This window comes from Talpa europaea, assembly GCF_964194135.1.
Source record: "Talpa europaea genome assembly, chromosome: 12".
Classification (NCBI taxonomy): domain Eukaryota; kingdom Metazoa; phylum Chordata; class Mammalia; order Eulipotyphla; family Talpidae; genus Talpa; species Talpa europaea.
In genome coordinates, this window is record NC_140079.1 from 90,629,336 (window position 1) to 90,656,044 (window position 26,709).

Here is a 26,709-nt window from a genome sequence, read left to right on the forward strand (position 1 = left end):
AACCACAAGCTGTTCTTGCTCGGCTCCTATCATTCTGTAAATGTTTTTGACTTGCTGCAGAAATTCCTCTCTGCTGCTTTATTACAGTATTGATGTTCTGACTCTGGAAATATACTTGTCCATTCACTTGCATACTTTTAATTTAAAACTATTTAAGAGAACTGAGGTTCCAGTTATTGTATATATTTTTCTAAAAACCAAATAAAACTACCTATGAAAATGAACAAATGGATTTAGTGCTTGTTATTTTAAGCTTAAGTCATTTCACTATTGTAACCAACTACCCACTTTTCCAACAAATAACTAGGAAAATTTGATTGTTGATTCCCCCCTCCCTCATTTCTTGTAAACGGGTCCTTGGGATTGTTTTTTGCTCATATTGATGCTGTTAAAATTACTAGATGTTTTTAAAAAAAACACTTTCAGTTTATACTATATAATTCTTGTCATTTTAGAAATGTCAGGCTTGGTTCTGAATGATAATAGCATTTGGCTAGTTGATTCTCACAGTATTTGATAACTCAGTTGTAGAAAAGAAACTTCACAGCATTAAGATACTGAATCTCAATCAGTTTTGCTGTTGGATTATTCAAGTTTAAAAAAATGGATGAGACATTTTCTTCAGAATAGATATGTAACATTTATACAGTCCCTGGAGGGTGGATTGTTGCTATTACCTTTTAGTAAGTGGATAGCTATATATGTCTTTGGACAGTTATGAGTCTAGGAGATAAATTATTAGAAGTGAAATGAAAAAGGATGAGAGCATTTTGCTGGGCTTAACCATTTTCTGTAAGTTTACTGATACATCTACCAGCTCCTGTCAACAATATATGAGGACTAAAAAAAAAAAAAAAAACAACAATATATGAGGATGCCTATTTTCTCATACATGTATCGGTAAACTTTTTGAGCTTTTAGAAAGTAAAGTAGAAAAATGGTGTTTCCTTGAAGTTTAAAATTGCATGTTTTTTTATTAATAAGTTTGAATATTTTTTAATCTGTTAAGCCACTTGTGTTGTCATTTACCATGTTTCCCTATCTAAGAGTGCTAGTATTTAGGGCAGTCTCTTTTGCAATTCCACTTTATCTTGTTATTGGCATTATGCCAAACATGGTCTCTCCTGGAAAATACCCCTTGTGTACTAGAGAGGAACACGTATTCTGTTGTTGGATAGCGTGTGCCCTGCAGGCTGCTACATCTAGCTGGTTTATTGTTAGGTCCTCCGTTTCCTTTACTTCTGGCTGGTTTCATCCTTTATTGTGACTGGAGCACTGACGTATCTAACTACTATTGTAGAACACTATTTTCCCCATTAATTCTGTCTGATTTTGTATTTGGATGTTCTATCATTCATTATGTACATGTTTATAATTATGCCTTTTTGCTGTATCAAATTGTTTATTAATACACATCCTTGTAATCTTATAAACTTTTTAAAGTCTCTTGTCTAATAGAAAAGTTAGTTCCCCCTTTCTTTTGGTTATTTGCATATTTTTCTATCCATTTATTCTGTCTTGAATCTTAAGTGAGTGTAAACAGAATATAGTTGGAGCATATATATTTATTCATTCTGCCAACCTGTCTAGGTTGGAGCGTTGAGTTCATTTACATTTAAAGTAATTGTTAATATGGAAGGACTTACAAGTCACTGTGCTGTTTGCTTTCTGTAATACTCTATAGCTCTTTTGTCCATTTGTTGTATTCTTGTCTTTTGTGTCTAGCTGACTTGTTTTGTAATGAAATGTTTTAATTCCTTCTCATTTCCTTTTGCGATTCTTGTAGGGATTACAACTGTTTTCTTTGTGGTTATTATAGGGACTTCATGTAACATCTTAAAGTTATAACACTCTAATTTGAATGTATAACATTTTAATTTCAATAACAAAAAAATTTCCTTTGCAGCTGTCTCCATCCCTTTCATTTATTAATGTCACAAAATTGTATCTATAGTATCCCAAAATATAAACTAATTCTTTCAACTGCATTAACCTCTTAAGTTATGTAGAAAATAAAATTTGGAGTTACAAGTCAAAGTTGCAGTGATACTAGCTTTTACACAAACTTTAGTATTGGGTCTTTGAGGAATATCTGCTGTTTTGTTTGATTTATTCCTTGAATCGGCCATACTTTCTTATTTTTATATGAATTGTGATTTTTTTTTTGAACACCGGACATTTGAGTCTAATTATATAGTAACTCTGAAAATCAGATCCTCTCCCTTTGTCAGGGTTTCCTGGGGAGTGAGGATGAGGTGGTTAGGGGGATGTGTTTATTTTTTAGATTGTTGAATGTGGTGTCCATAAATCTACGTTCTTCTCAGATCTTTTCTGATTCTTTCCCTCGGGATGCATAATCACGTTCTTATTTTCCCTGTTACATGCCATCATTTCCGAATGTTCTAGTCTTTAATGTCTAACTTTTCAGAAGGGAAAAGGTAAATAAGCTGCAGGGAATGACTGAACCTTTAAATTCCCTGGTAGTCATTTCAGCCTTAAGGGTAAGGGCTTGCAGCTATGGGGTTGGTGCAACAGTAATGACTGCCCTCTTATTTGCATCTCAGTAATGAGAAGCAGCTATCTGGGCATAGATCCTTATTCTGAGGGCAGAGTCCTGCCCGCTTCAGTCCCTGCAAGCTGGTATAAACTGCTCCTGTGCACGGCTGCCTCCTGTGCGGTCCAGGGGGTGAGAATGCATTAATTGCTACTATGCTAAGAGCGGAAATTGGCTAAAATTAACTGCAATCTACAGTTCAAGTGTTCTCCTGTAAGTCACAAGCCTGACTCCACGGTTCCAAAAATTGGATTCTGCAATTTAGGCAGGATAAGAGATTCCTGGTGCTTCCTATTCTGCCATCTTCTCAGAAAGAAGCCTTCTAAACTTACCTATTTCCTATCACTTGAAATGCTGTCTGAATCAAGTACTAAATTTCTAAATGAATTTGAACCTTTTTCTGTGCAGGGATTTTAAATTTCATGCAAACATGCAGTTTTTAATTGCTGTATTTTCCTAACTAGCAAGGGAAAGTTACCCTAATTGCCCCATTATATTCCTCTATTATATTTTGCCTGGTTTTTCAATATCAACTTTAAAATTGGCTTATGATTCTTAGGGCGGGTAATTTATTGATCAAGCTAGAGAAACAGGTTAAGACTATGACAGAGGGCCTCCCCTGGTGGCACAGCAGTTGAGCTCTGGGCAGCGAGGCTGCCCGCAGCCTCTGCAGCACCAGCTCAATCCCCGGCCGCTGGCACGTGTCCCGCATGGCACGCAGACCTCTCCTGCCACCCGCTGCTCCCTTCAGCGGTGTATTTCGTCGGTCTGCCTGTTCTGTTCCCTGCTCTGGCTCTGGTGAATCCTCTCACCCTCCTGCACTTCTGACTGTACCCAGTGCTTGTATAAATAAATACATCTTTAGACTGACAGAGGTTTTGGTCTCAAGAAATGGGCTTATGCTTTCGTATTTGTTCATTGGTCTTTTGTCTGTTTTAATATTTTTATCACTTAGGTCCTGCACATTTCTCAAGGTTCATCTCCTGGATGTCGTGAGATCATTTTTATATTTTCTAATTACTTAAATATAGAGAAGCGTCTATCAGCTATTTTGTTATCACTGAGAATAGCTCAGTTGATTCTGTTAATATTACTGAAAAAATTAATTTTAACTCCTTTGATAGAGCATGGCGGTTTTAACATTTTTGTTTAACTTTTGTTTTTGTTATTGAAGTAAGACTGATTTCTAGCACTGCTCTGGGGTGGAGGCTCACATCTCTACAAATGTATGTTATTCTACCGCCAAAGCCCCAGTAGTGAATGGTGGTGTTGGCTTTTTATTAACACTCCATCTGTCCCTTTTTAAAGAGCTTTTATCAGGAATGGAGTGTACATTTTGATCCCTAAGATAATTTTTCATTCATCCTATCCGCATTATAATGAGCTTTATTAATGATCTGGGATATCACCCTTGCATTTTTGTTACAGGAGTTATTCCTAATAACATGTCAGTGTAATCATTACAGAGGATTATTCATATACTATCTTTGTCAGGGTTTATAATCAATACTTTATAACAACTCGGAGGCTCATTATCTGCTAAAGTTTAACTCTGGTGGTGTTTGTCTTAAAGATTTTGTATAACTTAACCGTGATATCGGGACCTTTTCTTCTCTCCCAGTCTTGCAAGCTTTTCTTTCCAACCAGTATTAATAATTCACTTTCCTTATAAATCATCTAACTCCTCTTTCCCCCTCGCAGTGTACCATTTCCTTAATTGACTATTGACATAGATTTTTACATTATTTAATTTTTTAACAACTGTTTTCTCCTTCATTCCTTAAAATTTTCTAGCTAATATTTAAATTCAATATTTAACTCATCCCTCTTTATTAGTTGAAGGGACTGGTGCCCCCTGTGAGCTCTGTGCCCCAGAAGTTCTGCCCTGTCTCCATAGCACCATGAAGCATTCGCCTTTGTAGTGCAGCTGGACATGCTCCAAATCAACTTTGGCAATTTAGAACTTTTCCAGCTCTTATGTTAACAATTAGAATCAAGAACACAATATATAATCAACCTGTTGAACTATGTTATCAAATTATTAGATGTTTTTCTTTTGGGGGAGGAGAAAGAAAAGACCATTACCTAAACTTTCAGACAGCAGTGGTTCCAGTTCCCAAAACGAACTGTCACAAAAGCCTTATGGAGCAAAATTTTGCATAACACGCAACCCACCCTGCTTGTATTTTTTCATAATCTAGTAAGGTCTGCACTGTCCAAAAAGGCCTACACTAGCAAAACGGGGCAACTGAGCACTTAAATTTTGTCTAGTCCAAATTGCAAATGTAAATATAAGATTCCAAGATTTCAAAAACGTAGTTTAAAAAAAAACTTATATTAAGGGTTGGTTTTTTAGCGGTATTAGGTTAATCAGTTTCTTTTACTCTAACATGCAGTTCTACTGGGCAGCGCTGCTCTAAGGAATTATCCCTCCCTCTGATGTACAGACAACCTTGCCTTCTTGTAACCACTTGAAGACCAGCACCAATATACCAGGTTAGTGTTAGCATTTATTTTAAAAATACACAAAATATAAATTTTTTACATCAAAGTGTGATAACCTCACTTATACATTGTTCCATACTTACCTGGTTTGGTTTGCATCATTACAGAAACATTAAGAACAGATGGATTTGATTCTGATTTTTTGCTATGGTTCATGTAAACAGTTGAGACTGCTACATAAAGTGGGTTGTTTTAAAAGGGTCAAGTGGCCACAGAAACCCAACAGTAAAACAATTCAATTTGGTTTGTTTAATTGGCAGAAGTCTTAGCAGATAGATAATCAAAGACTAAATATTGGTTTCTAGGCATTTTAAATATTAAAAACCTCGAGGTTTTCTTCATCTTGTAAACATAACTTAGACCTTGTTGGCATTAAGTTGGAAAAATATTAAATCATGATTTTCATCATCCTGCCCATGTCAGTACAACCTCTCTTTATTATGAGAATGAAACCAAATAATAAGCAAAATACATTAGGAATTTCAAATTGTACTGCAAAGAAGGTCCCGGCTGGTCTCTCCTGGGAGCAATCTAACTTAAGCTGACCCTGCCACCGGCCGAGTATGATCCCCCCCGTCCACTGGACAGTGCAATGCCACGGGCCACGAGATGGTCAGTTCCTCTTGCTCCGTATCTTCTGAAGCAATTGAGACTCTACTTCCACCTCTGCTGGCTTGCTGTCCTTCCTTGGGCTTGGATTCACTGGGTTAGTGGTTTGCAACTATTGTCAAGACTGTACTGTCCCTTTAAGGTACCACATGCCACCATAGCTTACACAGCAGTCCTGTGAATAGAGAGAGACATTGTAAGGGCAGATTTTAGCAGGAAAGGTAGTTACTACAGTCTGTGCAGAATATAACAACTTAAGAATGTCTTAAAAGGAACTGTAAATGAATGTGGTTCATAATTATGATCTACAAAGGTGCTTCATTGAGAGGATCACTACGGATGGCCTTGAATGTTTAACATAACAGAATATAAGAAAATTACTGGGTTTCTATGCTCCAATGTTTCTGCACATAGGGCATTTGTACTACAGTAATTCATAAAAGGCATAATATAGGTAGTACATTCAAATATTTTCATATATTAGACAAATGACATTTAAGTTACAAATTCTATGGAGTAGCATAAGAATTAGTATGTGGCCATGTCAAAAGTCACAAATGTGGTAGGAGATTGAAAGGGACAGTACAGTCTGGACTCTAGGCCCTTTTCACTTTAAAGAATGACAATGATGACTAACTGGACTATCTCTTTTGAGGGTGGAGTCTACATCTTATTCAGTTTAGTCCTCCTGCACATAAGCACCACAGCCAGTCATTCTCGGAAGCTGAAAACCCAGCTGGCTGGGGAGGCCCCCAGACAACAAGCACAGTGGTAGGAAGGGCACCTGCCTGCAGCCCTTCCCACAGACTGCCTGTCTCCGCCTGAGACGCCACCCTCCTCTTTAAGCTGATGGTCAGAGCAGAGCCTGACCAGAGCCTCTGGATAGGACTGTACAAAATGGATGTACCTTTAGCACTTTATCCACCTCCTGTTTACTTAGATCTTCTCCACACTCTTGAGTCAACCGAGACTGGATCATGTTCCGGCGTACCCGGTAATTTTTGGAAAAAATTTCAAGCAAAACCTGTCGATGCTTTAGTAGCAAAAACATGTTATTACGGGCAAAAATTACCTACAAGAGAAACATTCCTAAACAAGAACTCCAAAGACTGAACCTACTCCAAACCCCTTGCCCAGGACTTTGACGTGGCTAAAAGATGAACAAGTTTGGCCAGTTTGTCATTGCTCAAGATTCCCCAATAAAATATCAAAATCAAGGTATGTGCCTCTAAGAACAAAAGAGCCAGTGAAGGGGCAGCAGAGGATGAGGTTAGATGTACTCCTGCACATTCAATGACTTAGCAGGGAAAGCCGCACCCTAACTTCGTGAAGACAAAGGTATGAGAAATGAGTGGCTTCAAGTCTCGGCACGGAAACATGGCATTACACCCTAAGTTACTAAATGGAAGATGGCCGAAATATCAATACAGTAAATGAAAAAAGCTATGATAGTGTGTCTAACGTGAGTGAATTCCAAAAGAACAAAAAAAACAGGTGAAGAAACTCGCACATGAGTGCCCCACAGCAGGGTGCATCTGGAATCGCACTGATGCACAACAATCAGAACAAGGACAAAATCTCCAAGAGTGGAAAAAGGGGAAAGATACAAGTCGAATTTCTAAGACTGAGAAACGGCATGTCATTGAACATAACCTCAATGCAACTGAAAACCCTCAAGAGCGAACAGGACTTGCCCTCTAAAAGTCTAAGTCCTAACATTGATACCCGAGGACAAAAGAAAACCCCTTAAGACATGAAAGAATGCAGACCACTCCTGTTATCCCCTTAGAAGCTAGAATCAAGCAGGAAGACACCAGGTTCCACATGCCAGCCCCCAAGAGCCATCCCGCTGGAGAGCCTTCTCATCAGCCCTGAGACTAGTATCACCGGGGAAAAACGAAGTAGGTGACAAACGTCACCACAGCACACTAGTCCTGTCTAGCTCCACAATGAGCAGATTTCCAGTCTGGATGCTGTGAGTACTGCTACCCAATTTGAATAGTCATACCCCACACCTCTCCGTTCTCCCAGCACAGCCGAGACCTACATCCTCATCCATCACAATGAGACGTCCGCTGACAGCACATTAAACAGCAGTATAAGAACATCTGTTTTTTGTTTTTTAAAGGTAACTGTTGGTGGTATCTTGTGGGACTGGATCGGGTGGACCAGGCAGATGCTTTTCTGAAAGCTTTCAGTATCTTCCTTGATTTTTGTTTTTGTGTTTATGAGACTACATCAGGGGTCAGTGTTTATGAGAGTATATCAGGGGTCAGAAGCCAGGGCCACCGACCCTCCACACGCACAGGCTTGTCCAGGGCGAGCTGTTCAGACAGCACCCTCCCAGGCCAGGGCAACCGCAGGCCCACCCCGTCATTTTCTGGGTCTGCTGGTCAGTGCCCGCTCAGAGGTTAATGGGGATGAAGAATTCGGGGGCTTTGCCTTGCTCCCTTTCTCCTCACACCTTACAAATAGACCTGGAAAAGGACACACTGGCTGGAGCTAATTTTAAAGTTCAGACAAGCTCATGATTTCAGGAAAACCTCTGGAGCTCAGGGTGCACAGCCATGCTATACAAGCACAGCGGTGCTACTTTAATTTGTATTTTGTTCACCTGTCATCTTTCCTGCCAGAGGGTTATAAGAGACAAAATGACCCAACTTCTCATTCAGGACCTGATAAGGCATCCTTTTAATATCTACTGCCAGAGGCCACCTGAGAAAGGTGGTTCATCACTAGTTTGCAAACCTGGCTGGGTATCAGAATCATCTAGAAAGCTAGCAGGAACATAATTATATAGGGTTTATCATCTTACCTGATCACTCATGTCTCCAGACTCCCAGAGGGCGAACACCTTCTGCTCATCTGGGGAAGCAGCAGTCTGTGGGGGAAACTAACCAAAGTCCAGGTGTGAGTGAGTCATCTGTCTTGACCACGTGGGTGCCCAAGCCCCACACCCGTCTCGCACAGACATGCACACTGCAGCCTCCCTGGCCCAGTCCTGGAAATTGGGTTCCAGTCCCAGCCCCTGCCACTCCTGAGCTGAAGGGCTCTGGGCAGCCACCAACCTGCGTCTGTCTGTCTCATCCTCACCACAGGGAGGAGGCTGGCCGCATGAGGGCCTCAGAGCGCTTCAGTGAGGAGCAATCACTGCCTGCCCACCTCGAGCCACAGATGTTGTGCTCCTGTTAGCGGGGACGTGGCTTGTGTTCCCTATGAACCTGGCATAACCTCAGCTCTCTGCTCTAACATCCACCTTCCTCCTGCCCTAATATCAACCCTCAGATGTGTCCTAAGAGGTACTCCCTACCCCACAGCAACCCCAAGGTCTCCTGGGATTCTTCCCCACTGTGCTGTGTCTATATGGGTCAGAGTTGCTGCTAGAATTCCAAGCAATCCATGCCATATGGACCAGGGAAGGGGTGGCCCAGGCTGTGGGTACCCAGAGAAGGGGTGGGGGAGGGGCACAAGTAACAGTAGTAGTTACCATCACATAGAGCCCCAAGTGAGGCCTGGGGGGTGGGGTGGGGGGGGGCAGTCTCCCAGTCTGCACTCTCCCGGAGTGCAGAGACTGGCATTCCCCCAGTCTCCATGAGCAATCAGGTTCAAAGAGCTGTGTCCATAGTCACATAGTGAACAAGTAGCAAAACCAGGAGTTAAACTCAGGTCTTCGGGAGTGGAGGAAAGCTCCAGAGGGCCACTGTCTCCCCCAGACACCAGCCCTCCCAGGGGCAGACACATGGCAAAAGCAGGTCCAGGGGTAGGGTGTCAGGGGGCTCCAGGTCCCCCACCCCCATCCACTCCTAGGGCATAAGACAGTCTAGTTAACACTAGGCCGGGGCACCTTCCTTGCCTGGCCCAGCTCAGAGAAATGTGAGCCTAAAATAATGAAACATGTGCTAGGGGAGTAAGGGTGCTCCAAACAGGACAGGCAGGGCAAGTCCATGGTCCATGGTCCTCCCAAGGCCCCATGCCCATGTAGCTTCCAAACAGCTGGCTCCCCCAAAGGAGAACTTTCCCCACACTCCGGCCCAGGTACCCTCCTGAGGAAGGCTCGCTACCTGCCGGCAAGTGCCACCCTACTTACAGGCACCAGTATCTGCTTGCAACCGGCGGCCAGCACCGTGTCCTGCAGCATGCGGTCTGAGATGCCACTGAACAGCGTGTGGCCAGGGGGCAGGCTGGCCAAGTGCAGGTTGAAGAGGCGCTTGAGTTCGCTCAGTGTCAGCACAAACTGTCTCTGAAAGGTGGTTTCCACGAAGGCCCGCAGTTCCCGGGTCACAGGGGTGCTGGCCGAGCCGGGGGGCAGGTGCCCATTGAAGCTGTCCCCGCCTGCTGCCCGCCCGGCAGGCAGCCCATTAGCCAGCCTGTTGTGGAGGCCACCGCTGGGTGAGGTGTCCATGGGCTCCGCTGCTTCCCGCTCCTCCTCTTCCTCCCCCTCCTCACTCATGGGCTCCTCCTTGATCCTCACACCAGGCAGGATTGAGGACGCCCGGATCTGCTCCTTCCTCCGCTGCAGCTCCCGGTCCAGCAGGGTATGGTTCTGCTGGGCCTTGCTTTTGGCCACTTGGATCCGCTGGTCCCCAGAGATCAGCCCAGCAGGTCCTGTGGGGAGAAGAGTGCTGTTCAGGGGGAAGAACCCTGCAGAGAAAGGCCTGAAGCCAGGCCTCAGCCCCTGCCCACAGGGCAATCCCCTCCACCCAGATGGGGCATCCTGCTGTCCTGAGGAAGGGGCAGGCCAGCTGGGACTGAGCAAGCGGCCCAACCCTGCCTCCACCCCATCTTTCCCAGGAAGGAGTAGCTGCCCGAACAATGGGGAGAGAGGACTGGGAAAATCAGACTCCCAAGTTCAGAGAGCCAAGTGGGTCGGGCGTTACTGAGTTCCTGCCAGCCCCTCCTGTCCCACCACCTGCCGTCAAACCAAGGAGGTGAGAGGGTCTCAGAGGCCTGAAGCCTGGGCGCAGCCCTGGAGAAGTCCTCAGTCCGAGTTGGGGCACTGCCACTGAGCAAGCACAACTGAGGTCCGCAGGGACAAGGGCACAGAGGGTGCAACAGTGCATGGTACCAACAGTGGGCAGTATATACCCCTCTCCAGCCCGCACCTGGACACACTCCAGAAGAGACCCTCTAGGAATCAGGGCCCAGGTTTGGGCCTGTTGGTCCCAAAGCCTCTCATATACCTGATTGTCCATCTGGCTTCTTTGGCATGGTTTCCTTCACGAGATTATAGACTTTTTCTAACCTAAAAAGAAGAGTTAAGCCCTTTTAACTTTAAACCATGTCTCCCACCATCTACCTCACAATTAGCAACATCCTTTTAAGTCCTGGTGTTGCTTCAGTGAAGACAGCATGCTCGGTGCTTTGACAGCCCTCACTGCAGCACACAGCCGCATAACATGGGGGTCCCGCGGCTGGAGTGGGGGATAGCAGCCCTTCCCGCCTTCCTCACCCAATCTCTAGTCAGCCTGCCTTGGCCCACACAAGCCCAAGATGTAGCTCCTGAGTGCGTTTCCTCTCTCCTTCACACCTGGCACTCTTCCCTGACCTCTCAGGCCAGACCCCAAGATTTCGCATCAGCTCTGACCAGCAGGGGGTGGCTCTCTAGACTTTGGCGGGAGGGGTTCTGGGATCAATCAGCCATGTCCACCCAAATGGAGGGGAGTAGTGCCTTCACTGCCCAGATGCACCTGGGGGTGCGCCACCCTACCTGCTACTCCTGCCACCCAGTGAGCTCTTACTTGGCCTGAATGCCTGTCCACAGCATGTGCTGCCGCTGGACCACATCCGGGTGCTTCTTGATGAACTCCCCATCATAAGGCAGTATGAACTCCCAGCCTTTGTTGATCCTCACCACAGCCATGTGCTCCAGAAAGTCCTTCACATCCTCCGCGCAGAGCTGGGGGTGAGGGCGGGTGTGACAGGGCCAGCCTGACCCCACGCCCACTCCCCTCCAGGGGCGGTACCCTGGGCCTCAGACCAAGAACACCACTTACTTTAGTCACCGTTGCCACCTCCTTCCTCACCACCCACCGGCTCTGCGTGAACTTCCACATCTGAGAGAGAAAAAGCCTGTTTCCGGGAGGCAGAGATGGACACACATAACAGTCCCCAAAACCCATGCATTTGTGCGAGGGACCTGGTCCTGGCCGTGACTCACTAGCAGCGTGACCTTGGGCCAGGCCTATTCAACCCCAAGCCTCTCTCTTCCTTGTACAGGAGCTCCAGAGCACCTCCAGGAGGGCAGCAGGACCAAAAAGCACTCTGGAAGGGGCTGCCCATGGCCAGCTCGTTCACCTGTCCCCAACACCCTGTAAGATTTCTGCGAGCAATCAGTGCTGACACTGGGAGGGGCTCCCCACAGCGCCCGCCGCACAGGCTGTCCCTCACAGAGGCTCATGGCACCCTGCAGCCCCTGCTCTGCTTCAGCTGCTCAGTGAGCGAGGTTCCCTTCATGGGGGAGAGTTAAGGGCAGACATCTGAGGGCACTCTGGGACAGGAAGACTGTCATCTATAATAATGCAGCTTCTACTGGCCCCTCTCCCAGACCTCAGGGTGATGGCAGCCAAGGCTGGTGCTTGCGTGATTGGACCTGGAAGTAGGTACTGACCCTTCAGAGGGAGACTTACCCAGGCAATAACTGCCCAGAGAAGCCAGAAACCCAATCTCCCCCAAGCAGCTTGTGGGCAGCCCTGTGTGGCGAGGTCGGTCCCCATCGCCAGCCTCCTCTGCCTCCACCCCCCGAGCTCTAAGTGCCAGGGCAGCCTGTGCCCTTTTCCAGAAGGAACATGTCAAGGACATGGCAAACTCCAAGCACCTGCTGAGGTCGGGGGGGCAGCACCCCTGGGAGGGATCCCTTGGTGGGATGTGAGCTCTGGCTGAGGCAGGACGATGGGGAGAAGGGGGGAGCTATTTCAGGAGCCACAAAGCCCCTGAACAACGCAGGAAGCAGCGCGTGGGAGGGAAGCACATGCCCCGGACCAGGGTGAGATGGGGATTGTCAGGCTCCTTATAGTTGCTGCCACTCAGAGATGTGAGCCCAGGGGCCACTCTGTCCAAGCTAGAAATCCAGATATTGGCACCGTGATCTTGATTTGTAGAAATCAACAACCAGATCAACGTTTTTAAAACACCTCTCAGGTGAAATGAAACCTGCTCCTTGCCCAGAATCTACCTATGGGACTGCAGGCCCCAGGCTTTAGGAACTTGAAGGTTCTTGCGAAACCTGAGCCTCCAGGGTTACAAGTGGAGGGAGAAGGAAGGCACCGAGGCTGCAGACGTGCTCTGCCTGGGCCAAGGCCCTGGAAGCCCTGCGCTCCCCACCTCCCCCTCCCGGACCAGGGACGAGGCACTTACAACAAAGTCTCTGCCCCTGCAGAGCACCTCGGCAGGCACGCCACTGTGAGGGCTGGAGGAGTCCTTGGGGTACAGGATGTCGCTGACAATGAGAGTGGGAGGCAAGTTAGTCCCCATCCTCTTGATCCTATCACCCCTGAGCTCTGAGTAGGCCAGTGTAGCCTCTGCCTTTCTCCAGCACGGGCCCCCACAGCTCCCCTTGGGAGCCCGGCCCCGTGAACATGGACACACAAGCCTCCCAAGTGCCTCCCCCGCCCCATCAGAGAGCCCGGCCTGAGGGCCAGTGCATGATCAGGAAGGTGCCGGGGCTCCAGACTCGAAGACATGAGTCCCCGTGTGAAGGTCGGAGCCAAGAGAGACTAGAGTGAGTAGCACCAGAGGCCTCTGCCAAAAGGGGACGGTGGGCAGCGTGTTTCGGCGAGCATGGCAGAGGGCAAGAGGGGTCAGGGCTGGGGTCTAGATCCGGGTCTCACCCTGCGGCACAAGTGAGGGTGCAGCCTTGAGAGAATGAGACTAGCACGCGAGGCGAGGCTCAGGGCACTCGGGCCCAGGGAGAACTAGCAGGTCACTGAGGCTTACGAGTCCATGACAGGACCCTGAATCTGAGCCCCGTCCAGATCCTGACGCAGAGCGCACACACCACCCCAGCCTTCCCGAGCCCGCGATGCTGCTGCTGCTCTTCCTGCCTGGCTCCCTCCGCAGTCCTAACCGATGACCAAGTACTGCTCGCCCATCAAAGCCGAGCTCCAGGTCCGCTCCCTTCCCGTCAAAGTGCTATGGGGACAGGACCTGCCTCTGCAGGTCACCGCTGGCACTCAGAGGCGGCGGCACGAAGTCGTGAACGAAGGATGCACGTGGTCCAGGCCCTGTATCTCTGCATCGACATTCTCAAATGAACGATGCCTGCCCCCACCCACACAGCTCCAGGGGACAGGGCCGGTGTCTGGATGACAGCGCAGCAGTGCAAGCACGAGCACTCGCGAGTGAGTGCGCTGTATGTCATCTGGGGACACTGGGCCAGGGCACAGAGGGACCACCCACTGGCCTCGGGGCACCAACAGAGAAGGGTTGCACTAGCACCTGAGGCACTAGGCAGATGGGGCCCACTAGGCTCAGGAGGCCCTGTCTTCAAGTGACAGGGGCGGATGATGAACTGAAAGGGGCAGCCACACCAGGGGCACAGGTGGCGGAGAGCCCATGGGCTAAGCTCCAGCTGCATGCCCAGCCCTGCGACTGCCCAGCTGCAGGTGTCTGGTGAGTCTCTGCACCTCTCTGAGCCAGTGTGCTCCCGGCATAAATATAAACAGGCGGTCTCTCCTAATGAGTGATGTGCCATCACAATCGTCTTCAGTAATTAAACACGATACCAAACACCAGCTGTGAGGTGCCCAGAGAATGGGCACCGGTCTCCCAGTGAAAGGGTGCCACCATGTGACAATAACACGAATAAACAATTTGGCCAGCTGTGAATGGCCTTTCTACAGTAAACCACCGTTCAAAAAAATGTGGAGCAATTCACAGTGAGAGTTCACCTTACATTACACTTCCCAAAGAGAGTTTCATTAATGTATTTTATGTTATGCTATTTCAAATCAAAACAACTAGATTAGGGATGCAAAGCAGCCAGGCTGGGTTTGCCCTCAGATGAAATGCTGAGGGATAGAAGGGGAGTGAAGACAGTCCCCACAGCCCTGCCGGGAAGGGACCATCTGCTGGAGGACGCAAACAGTGTAGGGAGAAATCACCAGGGAACAGACCATGAAAAAGTTCAAGACCCCTGTGCCCTGATAGGGCACATCTATTCACACTTGGACAAATCTTAATAAACTGTGGGGAGTCAAAGAAAAGGAGAACGCCCACACGCCCCGGAAGGAAACGGCGCTGGGTTGGCTTCAGAGAAACAAGCATCACCTCAGCAACGGGCGCACGTGAGAAGCGAGGGAAGGCAGAATATCATGAAACCACATCGATGTGTGGAAGGAAAATAATCAACCAAGAATTCTCCATGCAGTAAAACAGCCTTCAAGAACAAAGGCGAAAGATACCCCAGATAAACCAAACTAAGGAAAATCATCACCTGCAGGCCTTTAAAGGAAATATGACAATATGCACAAGGAAATAACTCAAATAGAAACTCAGAGATCAGAAAGAGGTGATGAACAAAATAAAAAGGTAACGTGAACAGATCTAATACTAAGTGGATGATAGAATGTCTTGTGAAGTTAAAAATACAGTGAGAAATATACAAATATGGCAGCCTATGAGTTGAAAGATAAAAAAAATATTCTGAGGTTTCTGAATTATCCTGGAAGAGGATTAAAAAGCAGCAACATCAAACTGATAAATCCTAAATTCACACTGAATTGTGTAGGGTGATTGCTAAGAGTACAGAAAATATGCAAATTCCCACGGAAAAAAGTGGAATAACCAAAAACCCCAGCAGACGGTAAGAAAGAATACAGAACGCCATGTGGGCAGGACAAACGGAAAGCACTGTGGTAGATTTAAACCCAACATCAGTGATTACATTAGATTCAAGTGTTCCCTTAGGAACTACAGATGATCTTACCTCTTGACCACCCAGTTTCCTTGGACTAACATTGCCACCTTCTGGATGCCACGAAGAACAGCCACAGAGTCGATGGAGGGGCCGAGAAGACTCATCAAGTTGGCAAAAGGCATAACCTTCACTGAGGAGGATGCAGAAGACGTGAGACAAGAGAAGACGGGCCTGGACCCTTCCCGCCAAGTCTGTCAAGTTCATACAACAGTCCCAGATGTGAGTAACAATGCCACAGAGGGTAGTAACAGTGGACAGTCACAGGCTGCTGACTCTGGGCAGGCCTCCTGCATCTCACTGAATCTTGCAGAACTGATTTCAGAGGAAAGTTCCAGAAAGGTTTGACACTTGGTCTGTAAGTGGCAGAGGCAGGATTTGAACCCAGGCAACTGGGTCTGGAGACCATGCACTTAACAAGACTGCTCTGCTCCAGCCTCCACCACCTGAGCCCCCTGCCCAACTAAGCACAGTCAGCACTCGGGAACTTGGGGTGGTAAGGTGATAGCACCCACGCAGCCTACGCACAGTGGGGAGCTTCCCTCTCTGCTTGGACCCTTGGAGGCCCTTACACTGGTATCTCGGAAGAAGAGCCAAGACCTGAGACTCAGCGCTGAAGTTCCAGGTTTACAGCCACCACTGACTAGCCCCTGAAGGCTCTGCCCTCAGAGTCCTCTGAGAATAGGAGACCAGTCCCCACCGTGCACAGCCTGGTGAGGGCACCATAGGTCAGTGAAGTGGAGACGCTTCACTGTGCACATGGTGGCCACTTTTGTTCACATGCAAAGTTCTACACAAACCCTTTATAAAAGCCTCATCTCTGATTCCTCACCTCAGCCCCAAGGACTGGGTCCTTTTTCAAAACTAAGGCTCAGGAAGTCCAGCAGCCTGCTCAGGCGCACAGGAGGGGCCAGCAGAGCGCGTGGCAGCCCCGAGCTGCCTAAGGGACCCTGCCGTCGCAGCGCGTGCTCTTCAGGCAAAGGACAGAGCGTAAAGCCAGGCAGGGTCTGGATGGCGGGTCTCTGGCCTCAACCCTTGGTCATTAGTCTGTCCCAGACTCCACTTCCCCAAGAGGTGAGAGGATATTGGGGTCACCCACCGTTCTTCATCAGGATTTTGATCTGATCTGCCAGGGGCAGGGTACGCAGCTGGGCCATGGACAGGACGTTACTGGGGGCCACGGGTTTGTCTCTGTTGAAAACAAAGGTGATGGCTTAGAGGAGGCCAGCAGGAACGTCTGTGTGGGGGGCCCAGCCCGCTCTACTCACTTCTCCTCCTCCTGGCTGGGTGGCATCAGCATCATGAGGTACTCACTGTGGGGAAGAGGGCAGAGTCAGCAGTTGGGGCCTTGCCCCTACCCCCTCCTGCTGGGACCCCAGGCTGCATGCAGGTTCAAGTCCCCCCACTCCCATACAGTGAGGGCTGGGGAGCAGAGATAGAGGCCCCTCCCCACCTCTCCCCCAGCTAGACAGGACCCTCTCTTCCCACACCCACCCTCGTGGCCCTCTCCAGAAGGTAATTCCCCCATGCTATGCAGGGGCCATATCCCGAGGGCAAGACCCATAGCAGTGTGAGGCGCAGCAGCCAGGCCCCTGGACAGGCACCCAGGTCCCATGCAGGCCCTGCCAGTCCCACCTGGGTGACTTGACGAGCTCTGTGTTCTCAACCCCGCTGGAGCCCTGGCACAGCAGGTACTGGCGCTCGTGCTCGGAGCGGCTGTCCTGTTGGGGGAGGAACCTCAGCCACTGCCAGCCCCCCCACCGCCCCTGCCCCGGGGTCACATCAACTTCGGCATGGCACTCAAGGCCCCTGCGATGTGGCCCCACCTACTATCCTCCTGGCTTCCTGAGCACAGCTCAGCGCCACACCTGGAGCCCCAGGAGGAAGGAACACGAAAAACAAAACAAACAGGCTCCTCTACTCTATCTCCCCTCCCCCTTGCCATTACTCCCATTTTACAGATATGGAGACCAAGGCTCAGAAATTAGGAACTTGCCCAAGGTCACACATTAAAAAATAGCAGACCTGAGTCTAAGGCTCTGTGCACAAAAATCTTTCAGGAAGGTTCCAGAGAAATCAGGGGTTGCCTTCCCCTGGAAACATGTTGGGGAGTCTACCCTGTGGTGTCTTTGGGAGCAAACATTCAATGGTTGGCCTCACTCAACACACAGTTGCAAGGATGGGGATTCTAAAGTCAATACAAAAGCAAACCGACTCCAGTAAACATCACCCTTGGTGGGGGCCCGTGACCTCGGCCACACGACAGATGGTTGGCTCCCCACAGAGCACCAGGTGAAGCGTCTGGCCTACACTGAGGGCCCCCATGCATGAAAAATGTGAAACCAAACACCAGCCTTGCTTGGGCCCAGCCAGATGTTCACCGAGGGAGAGCCCAGGGGCCCGTCACCCTGATGAGGGGATAGACTCCGGGCTCCACCCCACGCTCCCCTGGGATACACTGCCCACAGGACTATTCTTTCTCCCTACAGTACCACAAAGTGGCAATGATCGAATGTGAAATAAGGTGATGTGAGAGGCCACGCTGCAACATCCCAGGACAGGGGTGCTCTCCCAGGACCCCACATCTGGGCCACTCACCCTCAGGCCATAGTAGTGCAGGTGGACCCAGGGCTCCTCAGCATGCTTCTTCTGCAGGAACTCATAGGACTGCACGCGGCGCTGGCGGGCCTGCTCCGACTCCGGCCGGGAGAAGCGCACCTGAAGTGGGGGTGCCACAGCCTCAGACCTGGTATGCTGCCTGGGCGTTCCCCCCACCCCTGAAACCATAGACCCTCTCATGTGGAGCTTTCCCCACTCCCACCTGCTCATCTCCTGACACAAGTATCCTCAAGTCAGTTCTCACCATGTCCCCTGTGACCTGCCAGCACCGGCCAGGGAACAGCTTTCTCTTGCTTCTGCCTGCCCAGCATCTGATCCATTTTTACTCCCACTGGTTACAGCCCCCACATTTTCCTTGAGAAATGCCCAGTATTCCCTCAGTTTGGTGGGTGTTAACCCTCTCTCCCCTTCCTTCCACACACAAGTTCCTAACTGCAGCAACAGGCGCGGGCTCAGCCCTGGACACCCGCACCAGATCGTCTCACCCACAGCACTGGCTCGGGGCTGGCCACGCCAGCAAGGCCTGAGTAAGGGTAAAGAGAAAGTAGTTTCTTTTCCCCTGGGAAGCTGCGAGGATATGAGCCTAGAACTGGGACAACTCTCTGCAACACTGGGGACAGACACCCTGACTGAAAAAGGGGCCAAAGATAACATCCTGGAGAGCGAAGAAGCTGAGCATAAGCAGTGGGAGTGAGATGGAGAAACCAGGTCTCAATGACAGAGTCTGAGCACCTGACCCCAGCCAGGCCTGAAGCTTCCCTTAGCTTCTTGGCTATACTCTCCTTTCTGCACACGCCAGTGGGTCAGGGATCCTATGCTTAGAGTCCAGGTGGAACCAAGCCCTGACTCACCTCCCCGGTGAAAGGCACCTGCAGAGGAGCGCTGGCTGCATTACAGACTCCTGGGATTCCTAAGAGCCGTTAAAGCATGTGGGCTTCTTAAAAGAGGGCCAGTGAGTCCCCAGGAGGGGAAGATATCCAAGGCTATCCCACAAGCTGCTGAGAGAACAGGAGGAGCACGCCCCACCCCAAGGCATTATACCAGGCTCCCCAATCTCCAAGGACAGGCAAACATTCACCACGACTTTTGGCCACCCTGTGCTCCATCTGCGCAAATGACACCATGAGGCCCAGGGAGGGCCCCCAGTGTTGAAATACCTGTTCCGACCTGTACAGGCTTAAGTAGGGGAAACTCTGTAAACCATAAACAGATGGTCAATATTCTTCTTACAATCTTTCAAGTGTAGGTGTTAACTATTTAGGGCATCTTCATGTGCGCACGACTGAAGAAAATCTCAAGGCTAATTAACATAGGACTTTGGCATCAAGGTTCATGGCAGATGCTGCCTGTGGTTCCCAGTCTCCTGGACCCTGGCTCCCGCTCCCTGTGATTCCAGCCACACCCTGAGCCCACCCACCTCTGACACACACCCAAGGCCACCCCCGTTTACAGCCTGGACAACTCAGGCGGGCAGAGGTGAGGATGTCACTGCAGGTGGCCCAGAAAGGAGGCTAAAAAGACACCCCCATAATCCCCAGTCTGCACAGACCCCCCGCTTCATTATCTTCAGGCAGCTGAACTACAAAGGTGGCCAGCCACCTCTAGGCAGCACCTCCTGTGGGACTGAGCTCACCGTGATTTGCTTCACGTCTTCTTCTGCCTCATCCTGTGAAGAGTCTCCCCCTGCAAGAGAAACCAACCCTGCTTGCGGCCTCTGGTGGGGTCTTCTGCCCTCAACTCACCACCCAGGCGGCGTCAAGCAGAGTATCTGAGACCTCCCCTTCTAGCCACAGGTGGTTGCATAAGTCAATGTCCCCATGGGACATTCTGGAAATGTGTGGAAGCACTCTTGGTTGTAAACTGGAGGGTTGGGTACTACTAGCATCCTGCGGGTAGAAGCCAAGGGCACCACCAAATATCCTATAATTCATCCCTTCCGTGCCTTCCCCCATCCCGCCAAATGCAGCCAGCCAGTGGAGGAGGGGTCCAGAGCTCACCCTCATTGGCGGCCTCCCTCTCACGATGCTTGGCGTCGGCCTTGTCCAGGTAGGAGAAGCTGGGCCGCAGCTGCAGGATGCCATGCAAAGGCGTCAGGTGGAGCTCACCTGGCAGAGGAAGGAGGGCTTGGACCCAACTCACAGCCGACACACCCAGAGTGACCAAAGGACAGGGACTCCCCAAAGGTTCCAGCCCACCAACCAGCCCCCAAGCCTAGAACCTTGGCTTCACCAGGCCAAGGACCATTCCTAAGCCCTGCTGCAGCAACCACACACGGGATCAGACAGGAGCCCAGCCACTGCCTTAAGGTCAGCCTGAAAACCCTCCTGCACAGCATTCGAGGCCCTTCCAATCTGGGCTTGCCCATGACGGAGCACGCATCGGTGCTGCACACTTTATGTGACCAAATAACATTCCATTGCAAGGCGATGCCCCCTTCTGCTACCCGTGCCTCAGCTGATCCGTTACTGCCACTTTTTCAAGATCCTGAGTAAGGCTGCTCTGAACATCTGTGTACAGGTTTTGTTTGGGCAAATGGTTTCATTTCTCGAACGGATGCTGTCTAAGAATGGAATCGCTGAGTCATAACTATCTTGTATTTAATTCTACCACCAGTCTCAAACTCATGCTGCGTGAGTGTCTGTGCAGAGGACAGTGACCGTGCGGCCCATTCAGATCAGGCCCTGTCTAGCCAGAGCTCCCTAAGGTGGCCCATTCCAGTCTCCTGACAACCTGTTATTATCACAACCCTCCTGACCCCCGCGGTGTTCAGCACCTGGGGGAGGTGGGGGCTACACCCCAGGCCTGGAATGGCCTCTCCCTGTCCCTGTTCCATCCTGCTTCCCTCCCACCCTATCAGCCCACATAAGCCTGGCAGCCTAGGGTGCCCCATGTGGGTACCTTGCCTGTAGAGCGCAGCAGCATAACGAGATGTGTTACTGGTGGTCTGGGAAGAGCAGAAGGTCTGTTTGTCCATCAGCTTCCTGGGAGCAGAGAGAATGGGTGTCAAGAGGAAGGTCCAGATCCAGGTCCCGGCAGGTACAGCCCCTTCTACCCCAGACACATTCTGAAATCCAACAGAGCCAGAACCAAGACCAAGAAACAGGCTATGTGAGCTGCAGGGAGGGAGTGGGGTGTGAACAGACCCAAGACAAGCAGTGGTGGGAGCCCCCACTCCCATTAGGGGCTCAGGAAGAACCTGGTGGGAAGAGCCACTTCAGGAGGATGGGGCAGGGTCCGCCACAGGTCCAGCCATGCAAAGGCGGGGGATGGGGAGTGGGAGAGCAGGGGAACAGCAATGGGGCAAGGGCCTAGGTGTCTCTGGGGCCTCTAAAAGGCTCCTGTTTGCATACAGTAAAGTTGGGGGCTTAGGGCCTGGGGAACTCACGAGGAGTATGTGCTGGTCTCGTCAGCACAGGCGCCATCCACATTCAGCGCAATCTGCTCCCCTTTGCTGCGGCAATAGTTGGGATTCAGGGTGTCGATGGCCATCTCAAGCTCTACCTGGAGGCATCAATACCCCCACCAGCTTTGAGGACCCTAAGGCACAGAACCCAAGGGACAGCCCTGACCCAGCCACAGCCACTCCTGCCCCAGTCCTGGCTGGTCCTGGCCCTGCCCAGCAGGACCGCCACCTGCCCCTCCCAGGGCTCGAGCTGTCAGTCTACACCAAGACAGGGAGGAGCCTTGCTTGGTTGCTCGCGTGGGGGGAGGGCTCATATAGTTTGGTTTGTCCCCATACTCTACTCCTCAGAATTTAAATTAGATGCCAATATTTAAAAAACCAAGAGATTTGCCCCTAAAAATCCGTATTTCCAACTTCTCTTGAAAAAAGTGGTACCGGCAGTATCAGAAGAGCACTTCTAGGCAGCAGCGGGGCTAGAGCTGCCCCAGGCGGGCCCGTTTCCAGTTCTCCTGAAGACCACCACCGATCCCTTCGAGGCAACACTGTTCCCCTCATCACTCCACAACACTTTTGAAAGCCCCATCTTAGCCTATGAAGGTAAGCTCACCCTGACCCCATTCTCTAGTTCTTGAGCTGGCCAGATTCACTCTTTCTGGAAACTCTCTCCTTCCTCAACTGCCAAGGCCCCGCAAGCTGCTGGTTCTCCTAACACACCTGGGTGCCATCTCTGGGCTTCTAGTCCCCAGCGGGCCTGGCACCTCCCCCCACCAACTCCCACCCATATCGTCCCTCTCCTTCCCCCACTCCCTATAGAGCGCAGCCCCACCTTCTGCTGCTTGGGCTTGATCTTGGCTGAGAGGTGTGGAATGTCATCGTAGGTCATCGAGGCTGGACGCACAGGGTACTGTGGAGGGGAAGGGAGCTGTCAGTCCCCTCTGCCCAGCCATGAGCGAGCTGGGCTCTGGGGGCTCTAGCCAAGAACCAACACAGCCTACCCCCAGCAGCGACCAGATGCCCCACTGGCCTCTGCCTGCACCCCACCCTCATTGCCTCGCTCCAAAAAGCATGTCTGTTGTCTGATTTCTAAGGGACGTGCCTGCCAGGCAGGAATCCAACCTGGTGCCAGCCCACATCCAGGCTCCTGCCACCCAGAGTGCTGCCGTGGGGTAAAGGGGAAGCGTCCCGGGTCTGACTACTGGCTACAGGCCACGGGAGAGAGGAGCACAGGCAGCCGAGAAGGAACCACGCCAGGCCAGCTGCTGCACACTGCTGAGGCCACATGATGACCCACGGGAGTCCCATCTTCCCTCCTTTTGTTAGCATGAGAACTTTCCCAGGAAAAAAAACCAGAGAGAGAAGGAAGCTGGCCTGCACTGACCGGCCCCCAGAACACCCCCAGCATCCTCAAGTTCAGTTATTTTCCATCCCACTTTAATGAACTGCTGCCAACACAGCCTCAGTCCGCACAGTCATAGCCTTTCCTTCTCCCATGCCAGCCAGGCAGACAAACGAGTGGTGTGTGCCCACTCTCAAGCAGTTGTGGCCATCACCTGGAGGAGCGTGGCAGCGTGTGAAGTAAACCCTCCCTTGGGGGCCACTTCAGATTAGATAGGTTACAGCCCAAAGAAATGGCTACTTCCTAAAAGCTCACTCAAACAGCAACATAGTGACCTCTCTCCACTCTCTGGCTGAGCTTGGGGAAGGAAGGGCCTGGAGCCCAGCTGGTCTGGTCTGAGTCCTCCGAAAAGCCTGGGTGGGGACAGGTTTCTCCACAACAGCCAGGAGGCCCCGGCCAGCAAGGCTGTGAAGCGCAGTGGTGAAAGACATAGGGTGCCACTTGCTACCTGTGAACTCGGGCAAGTTCCACTGCCCACCCCTCCCAGGGCCACTGAGAGCAGGGCAAGTGGCAAATGGAGCCGATACCTGGCACAGCGCCTGGCCCCCCATGAACTCACCTAGAGTCACTGTCACCACCACCAGTTCCACCACCACTCTGCGTCAGTCAAGAAAACAGGCTCAGGAGGCCCAGATGAGACGCCCTTAGCCCCATGGCCGATGAAGACGGTCCCCCGCACACGCCTGAGCAGAGTGCCCGCCCCACGGCTGCTGCCCCAGGCCCTTGCACACGGCACCAGCCTCCCCTTGCCTTGCTTTCTCATGTGCATCACGGGGACGAGATCACCTTATTGGTGGGGATGTAAAACGGTGTAAAACAGTCGGTCAGTTCCTGTCATCAAACAGCTTTCGTAGGACTGACAGTTCCACTCCCAGTCCCGCTGCCCAAGAAATGAAAGCACATTTCCACAGAAACTTGTAGCGGAGGGTGTCTGCAGCAGCATTTATTCACAATAGCTGCACAGGGGCAATACCCTAAACACCCCGCAACTATGCATGCAGAAACAAACGCAGTATACCCCACGGTGTACACAGCTACTCAACGGAGGTGCCTTCGTCCATACAAGGCGACCATGAGCACTCACACGTCACACCACGGAGAACCCCGAAACCACTATGCTAAGTGAAAAAAGCCAGGAAACAAAGGAACCAAAGGCCAGGCAACGTGTGGTTCCGGCCTGATAAAATGTCCAGAGAGGCAAATCCAGACAGAAAATAGGTCATGGTGGCCTAGGGCTGCAGGTGGGAATGCGGGGGTTGGGACAGGTGCAACAAAAAAGTGCTAAAATAGATAGTGGTGCTGGTAGCACAACCCTGTGAAGACACACTTAAATGGGGGAATTATATGGGTGGGAATGAATTACATCGCCGCAAAGTTGATATCAAATCACAATATCCACCATGCAGGCCTGCTGCGGGATGGAATGAGCTGAGGCCCCTGAGTGCTTTACACAGCCTGCATCAGTGCGCGCTCAGCGCCTGTGGGCCACACTGAGCAGCTGGGGGGGGGGGGGGGTGGCGTGTGTGTGTCTATGTTTGGCAGGAGCTGCTCAGAAAGCCCCTCTTGGAGCCTCAGTAACGAGGCTCTGCTGTGGTCAGTGCCTGAAGCACTTTGACAGGGACTCATGCAATCCCACGACGACACATTAGGCGGTGTTATGGCTGTCGCCACGTGTGGAAAACCCAGGCACAGAGATGACGAGGCTGGCCAAGGGCTAGCAGCCACTGACAGTGGAGCTGGGTCTCGATGTCCGCAGCCTGTCCCAGAGCCCAAGCTCTGCCATCACACTGGCTGCCTCGGGCTCCCTCAGGTACGAAGGCGGCCGCATCACACCTGGGCCAGGGATTTTGTGCACGCTGACGGTTCCTGCTCTTCCGTGCCGCCACTTGCTGTCTCTCCAGCACCCCCACCAGCACTTGCTTTCCCCCCTTTATCTTCAAGCCCCCATAATTACCTGAAACAGATAGAGTTTCTCTGCCAGACTTTTGGCCAAGTACACGTCAATCTGGGAAGAAGAGAAGGAAATTTAAGCAGGAGACAGAACCCAGTACTCAGCCTGTCCCAGCACCCACACGCTCCCCTGTTTCAGGTAGTTTGCGGGGAGCTGAGCTAAGAACAAAGGGAACAAGTCTTCACTCTGGGTCTAACTAGGGCTCACCCACTACAGTTCCCAGGGACCAGGACAAGCCTCTGCCCAGCCCGCTGCCCAAGCTCACTGCATGAACTCGGGAAACATGCACCATCCCTGGGGGGGCCCAGACCAGAATACATCCTAGAGGCAGACGAAAGGCTTTCCTATAAGGACGGGGCAGGGGAAGCCTCCCCACCACACACCAGGACGGGCTGGTCCGGCACCCTTGCAGAAGGTGGTCTGTAAGCCCCTCCAAGGCAGACCTGGTCCTACCTTCCTCTTCTCAACCGTAACAGTCTTGCCCCCCCCCCGAAGCTGTTCACCTTCCTGCTTCCTGGCTCTTCCTATGACACAAGTGGTCTCTCCCCGCCAGGCCTTAGGGTGGGACGGTCTCTTCAGGGTCAGGGGAGGCATGTGTGGAGGGCATTCAGGTGGCAGGAATGGCGCTAGGATGTGCTGCTGATCTGGAACCTACCTCCCTACCACCTTGTCTTGAGACCCCTTCCTTGTCAGTCTTGCCCCACCCCACAGACCCTAAGCCCCCCAAGGGGAGGAGCACTGCCACACACAGCGGGTCGTGGGGACAAGGGCTGGATGACTGAATCTGGGTAAGCCAGGAGGAAGGGGGAGCTGTCAAATCTACTCATTCATTCAACCTAGGATCACTGAGTACCGATTAAGTGCCATGCATGGAACTTGGCTTTGGGGACACAGTGGTGAACAGAACAAAATCCCTACTCACAAAGCTTACATTCCAGTGGGGGGATCTTCAGTCGAGGGGCTGATAAACGCTGTGGTCAAGTACAAGGCAAGGCTAAAGTAAGGGGCCGGGAGTGCTGGGGAGGGCGTGAGGTCAGGGAAGCCCCTGACAAGAAGGCCCAGACCAGAGACCTTAGGAAGTGTGGTGTCAGCTAGGCAGGGATCTGGGGGAAGAGAGAGCCAGGCAGAGGGGAAGGTTTGGTTAGGGGTCCCTTGGATGCCAACAGGTCCCAGGCAGGCCTGAGGATGGATGGAAGGAACCCAGCCCAGCTGCCTGACAGGCGGGGAGCAGCAGTTACCTCCTGTACCACTGGGTCATCCTCTTCATTGGCCATACTAGGGGGGGAGCCAGCCGCGTGGTCCTGGGACGCAACCTGCAAGGGAGAATGAGAGGCCTGGCGGTCAGAGGTTCAGCCAGCACGCGGGGGACCCATCGGTGCCAAAGGGAGGAGGAGCCCGAAAGAAACAGGAGCTAACATTCTCTCCACATCTACCATGGAGTCAGCAGTGGACAGCCCACTCTATACCCGACCCACCCCCCAAAACAGAGAGGCCCAAACAATGGATGCAAGCAGGTGGCACATGTTGGCTGATGGGAGAAGAATAAGTACTGTTTTAAGGATTTTTTGACCAAAGAATTCTCCCCCCACGAGGATGGAGGCTGGCTGCCCACAGCCGCAACGAAAACACTCAAGAGCTAGGTGGGGTGAGGCTGAAGCATCAAAGAAGAGTGACACCCAGGCTCTCCAGGCGACTGTCTCTGGTATTTGATTTTCAAGCAGGCTGTAAACCCAACCCTGGGCGGATGACTTTCTTCTCTGTG

At 51.1% G+C, this 26,709-nt stretch overlaps 1 protein-coding gene across 6 annotated transcripts; it reads right to left on the reverse strand.

Annotated features, from left to right (window-relative positions):
- Nucleotides 1-5,597: 5,597 nt before the first annotated feature.
- POLR3E (RNA polymerase III subunit E) lies at nucleotides 5,598-26,347 on the reverse strand. Of its 6 annotated transcripts, none has more exons than XM_084250415.1 (20): nucleotides 26,186-26,347; nucleotides 24,951-25,001; nucleotides 22,427-22,504; nucleotides 21,583-21,698; nucleotides 21,096-21,178; nucleotides 20,195-20,302; nucleotides 19,831-19,880; nucleotides 18,177-18,296; nucleotides 17,214-17,299; nucleotides 16,847-16,891; nucleotides 16,678-16,769; nucleotides 15,591-15,711; nucleotides 13,022-13,103; nucleotides 11,662-11,721; nucleotides 11,407-11,564; nucleotides 10,849-10,910; nucleotides 9,756-10,273; nucleotides 8,484-8,561; nucleotides 6,576-6,638; nucleotides 5,598-5,843 (listed from the first exon to the last, which is right to left on the reverse strand). In XM_084250415.1, exons 1-20 carry the CDS (start codon nucleotides 26,219-26,221, stop codon nucleotides 5,787-5,789), a joined length of 2,064 nt encoding a protein of 687 aa, XP_084106541.1. In that variant the 5' UTR covers nucleotides 26,222-26,347; the 3' UTR covers nucleotides 5,598-5,786. The 6 variants fall into 6 exon arrangements, with proteins under 6 accessions (XP_084106541.1, XP_084106540.1, XP_084106539.1 ...); XM_084250414.1 differs by having other exon boundaries at nucleotides 6,576-6,701; XM_084250413.1 differs by having other exon boundaries at nucleotides 6,576-6,701; nucleotides 19,831-19,898.
- Between the last annotated feature and the right edge of the window lie 362 nt (nucleotides 26,348-26,709).

Bases quoted from the DNA above. Each gene is read 5' to 3' on its own strand.
- POLR3E (XM_084250413.1), bottom strand. From the start codon at position 26,221: ATGGCCAATGAAGAGGATGACCCAGTGGTACAGGAG. The intron at 16,892-17,213 runs GTGGGACTGGCA...TCTTCCCCACAG, and splicing joins GAGCTCGTCAAGTCACCCAG to TGAGTACCTCATGATGCTGA. The intron at 11,565-11,661 runs GTAAGTGGTGTT...CCTCACCCCCAG, and splicing joins AGGTGGCAACGGTGACTAAA to CTCTGCGCGGAGGATGTGAA.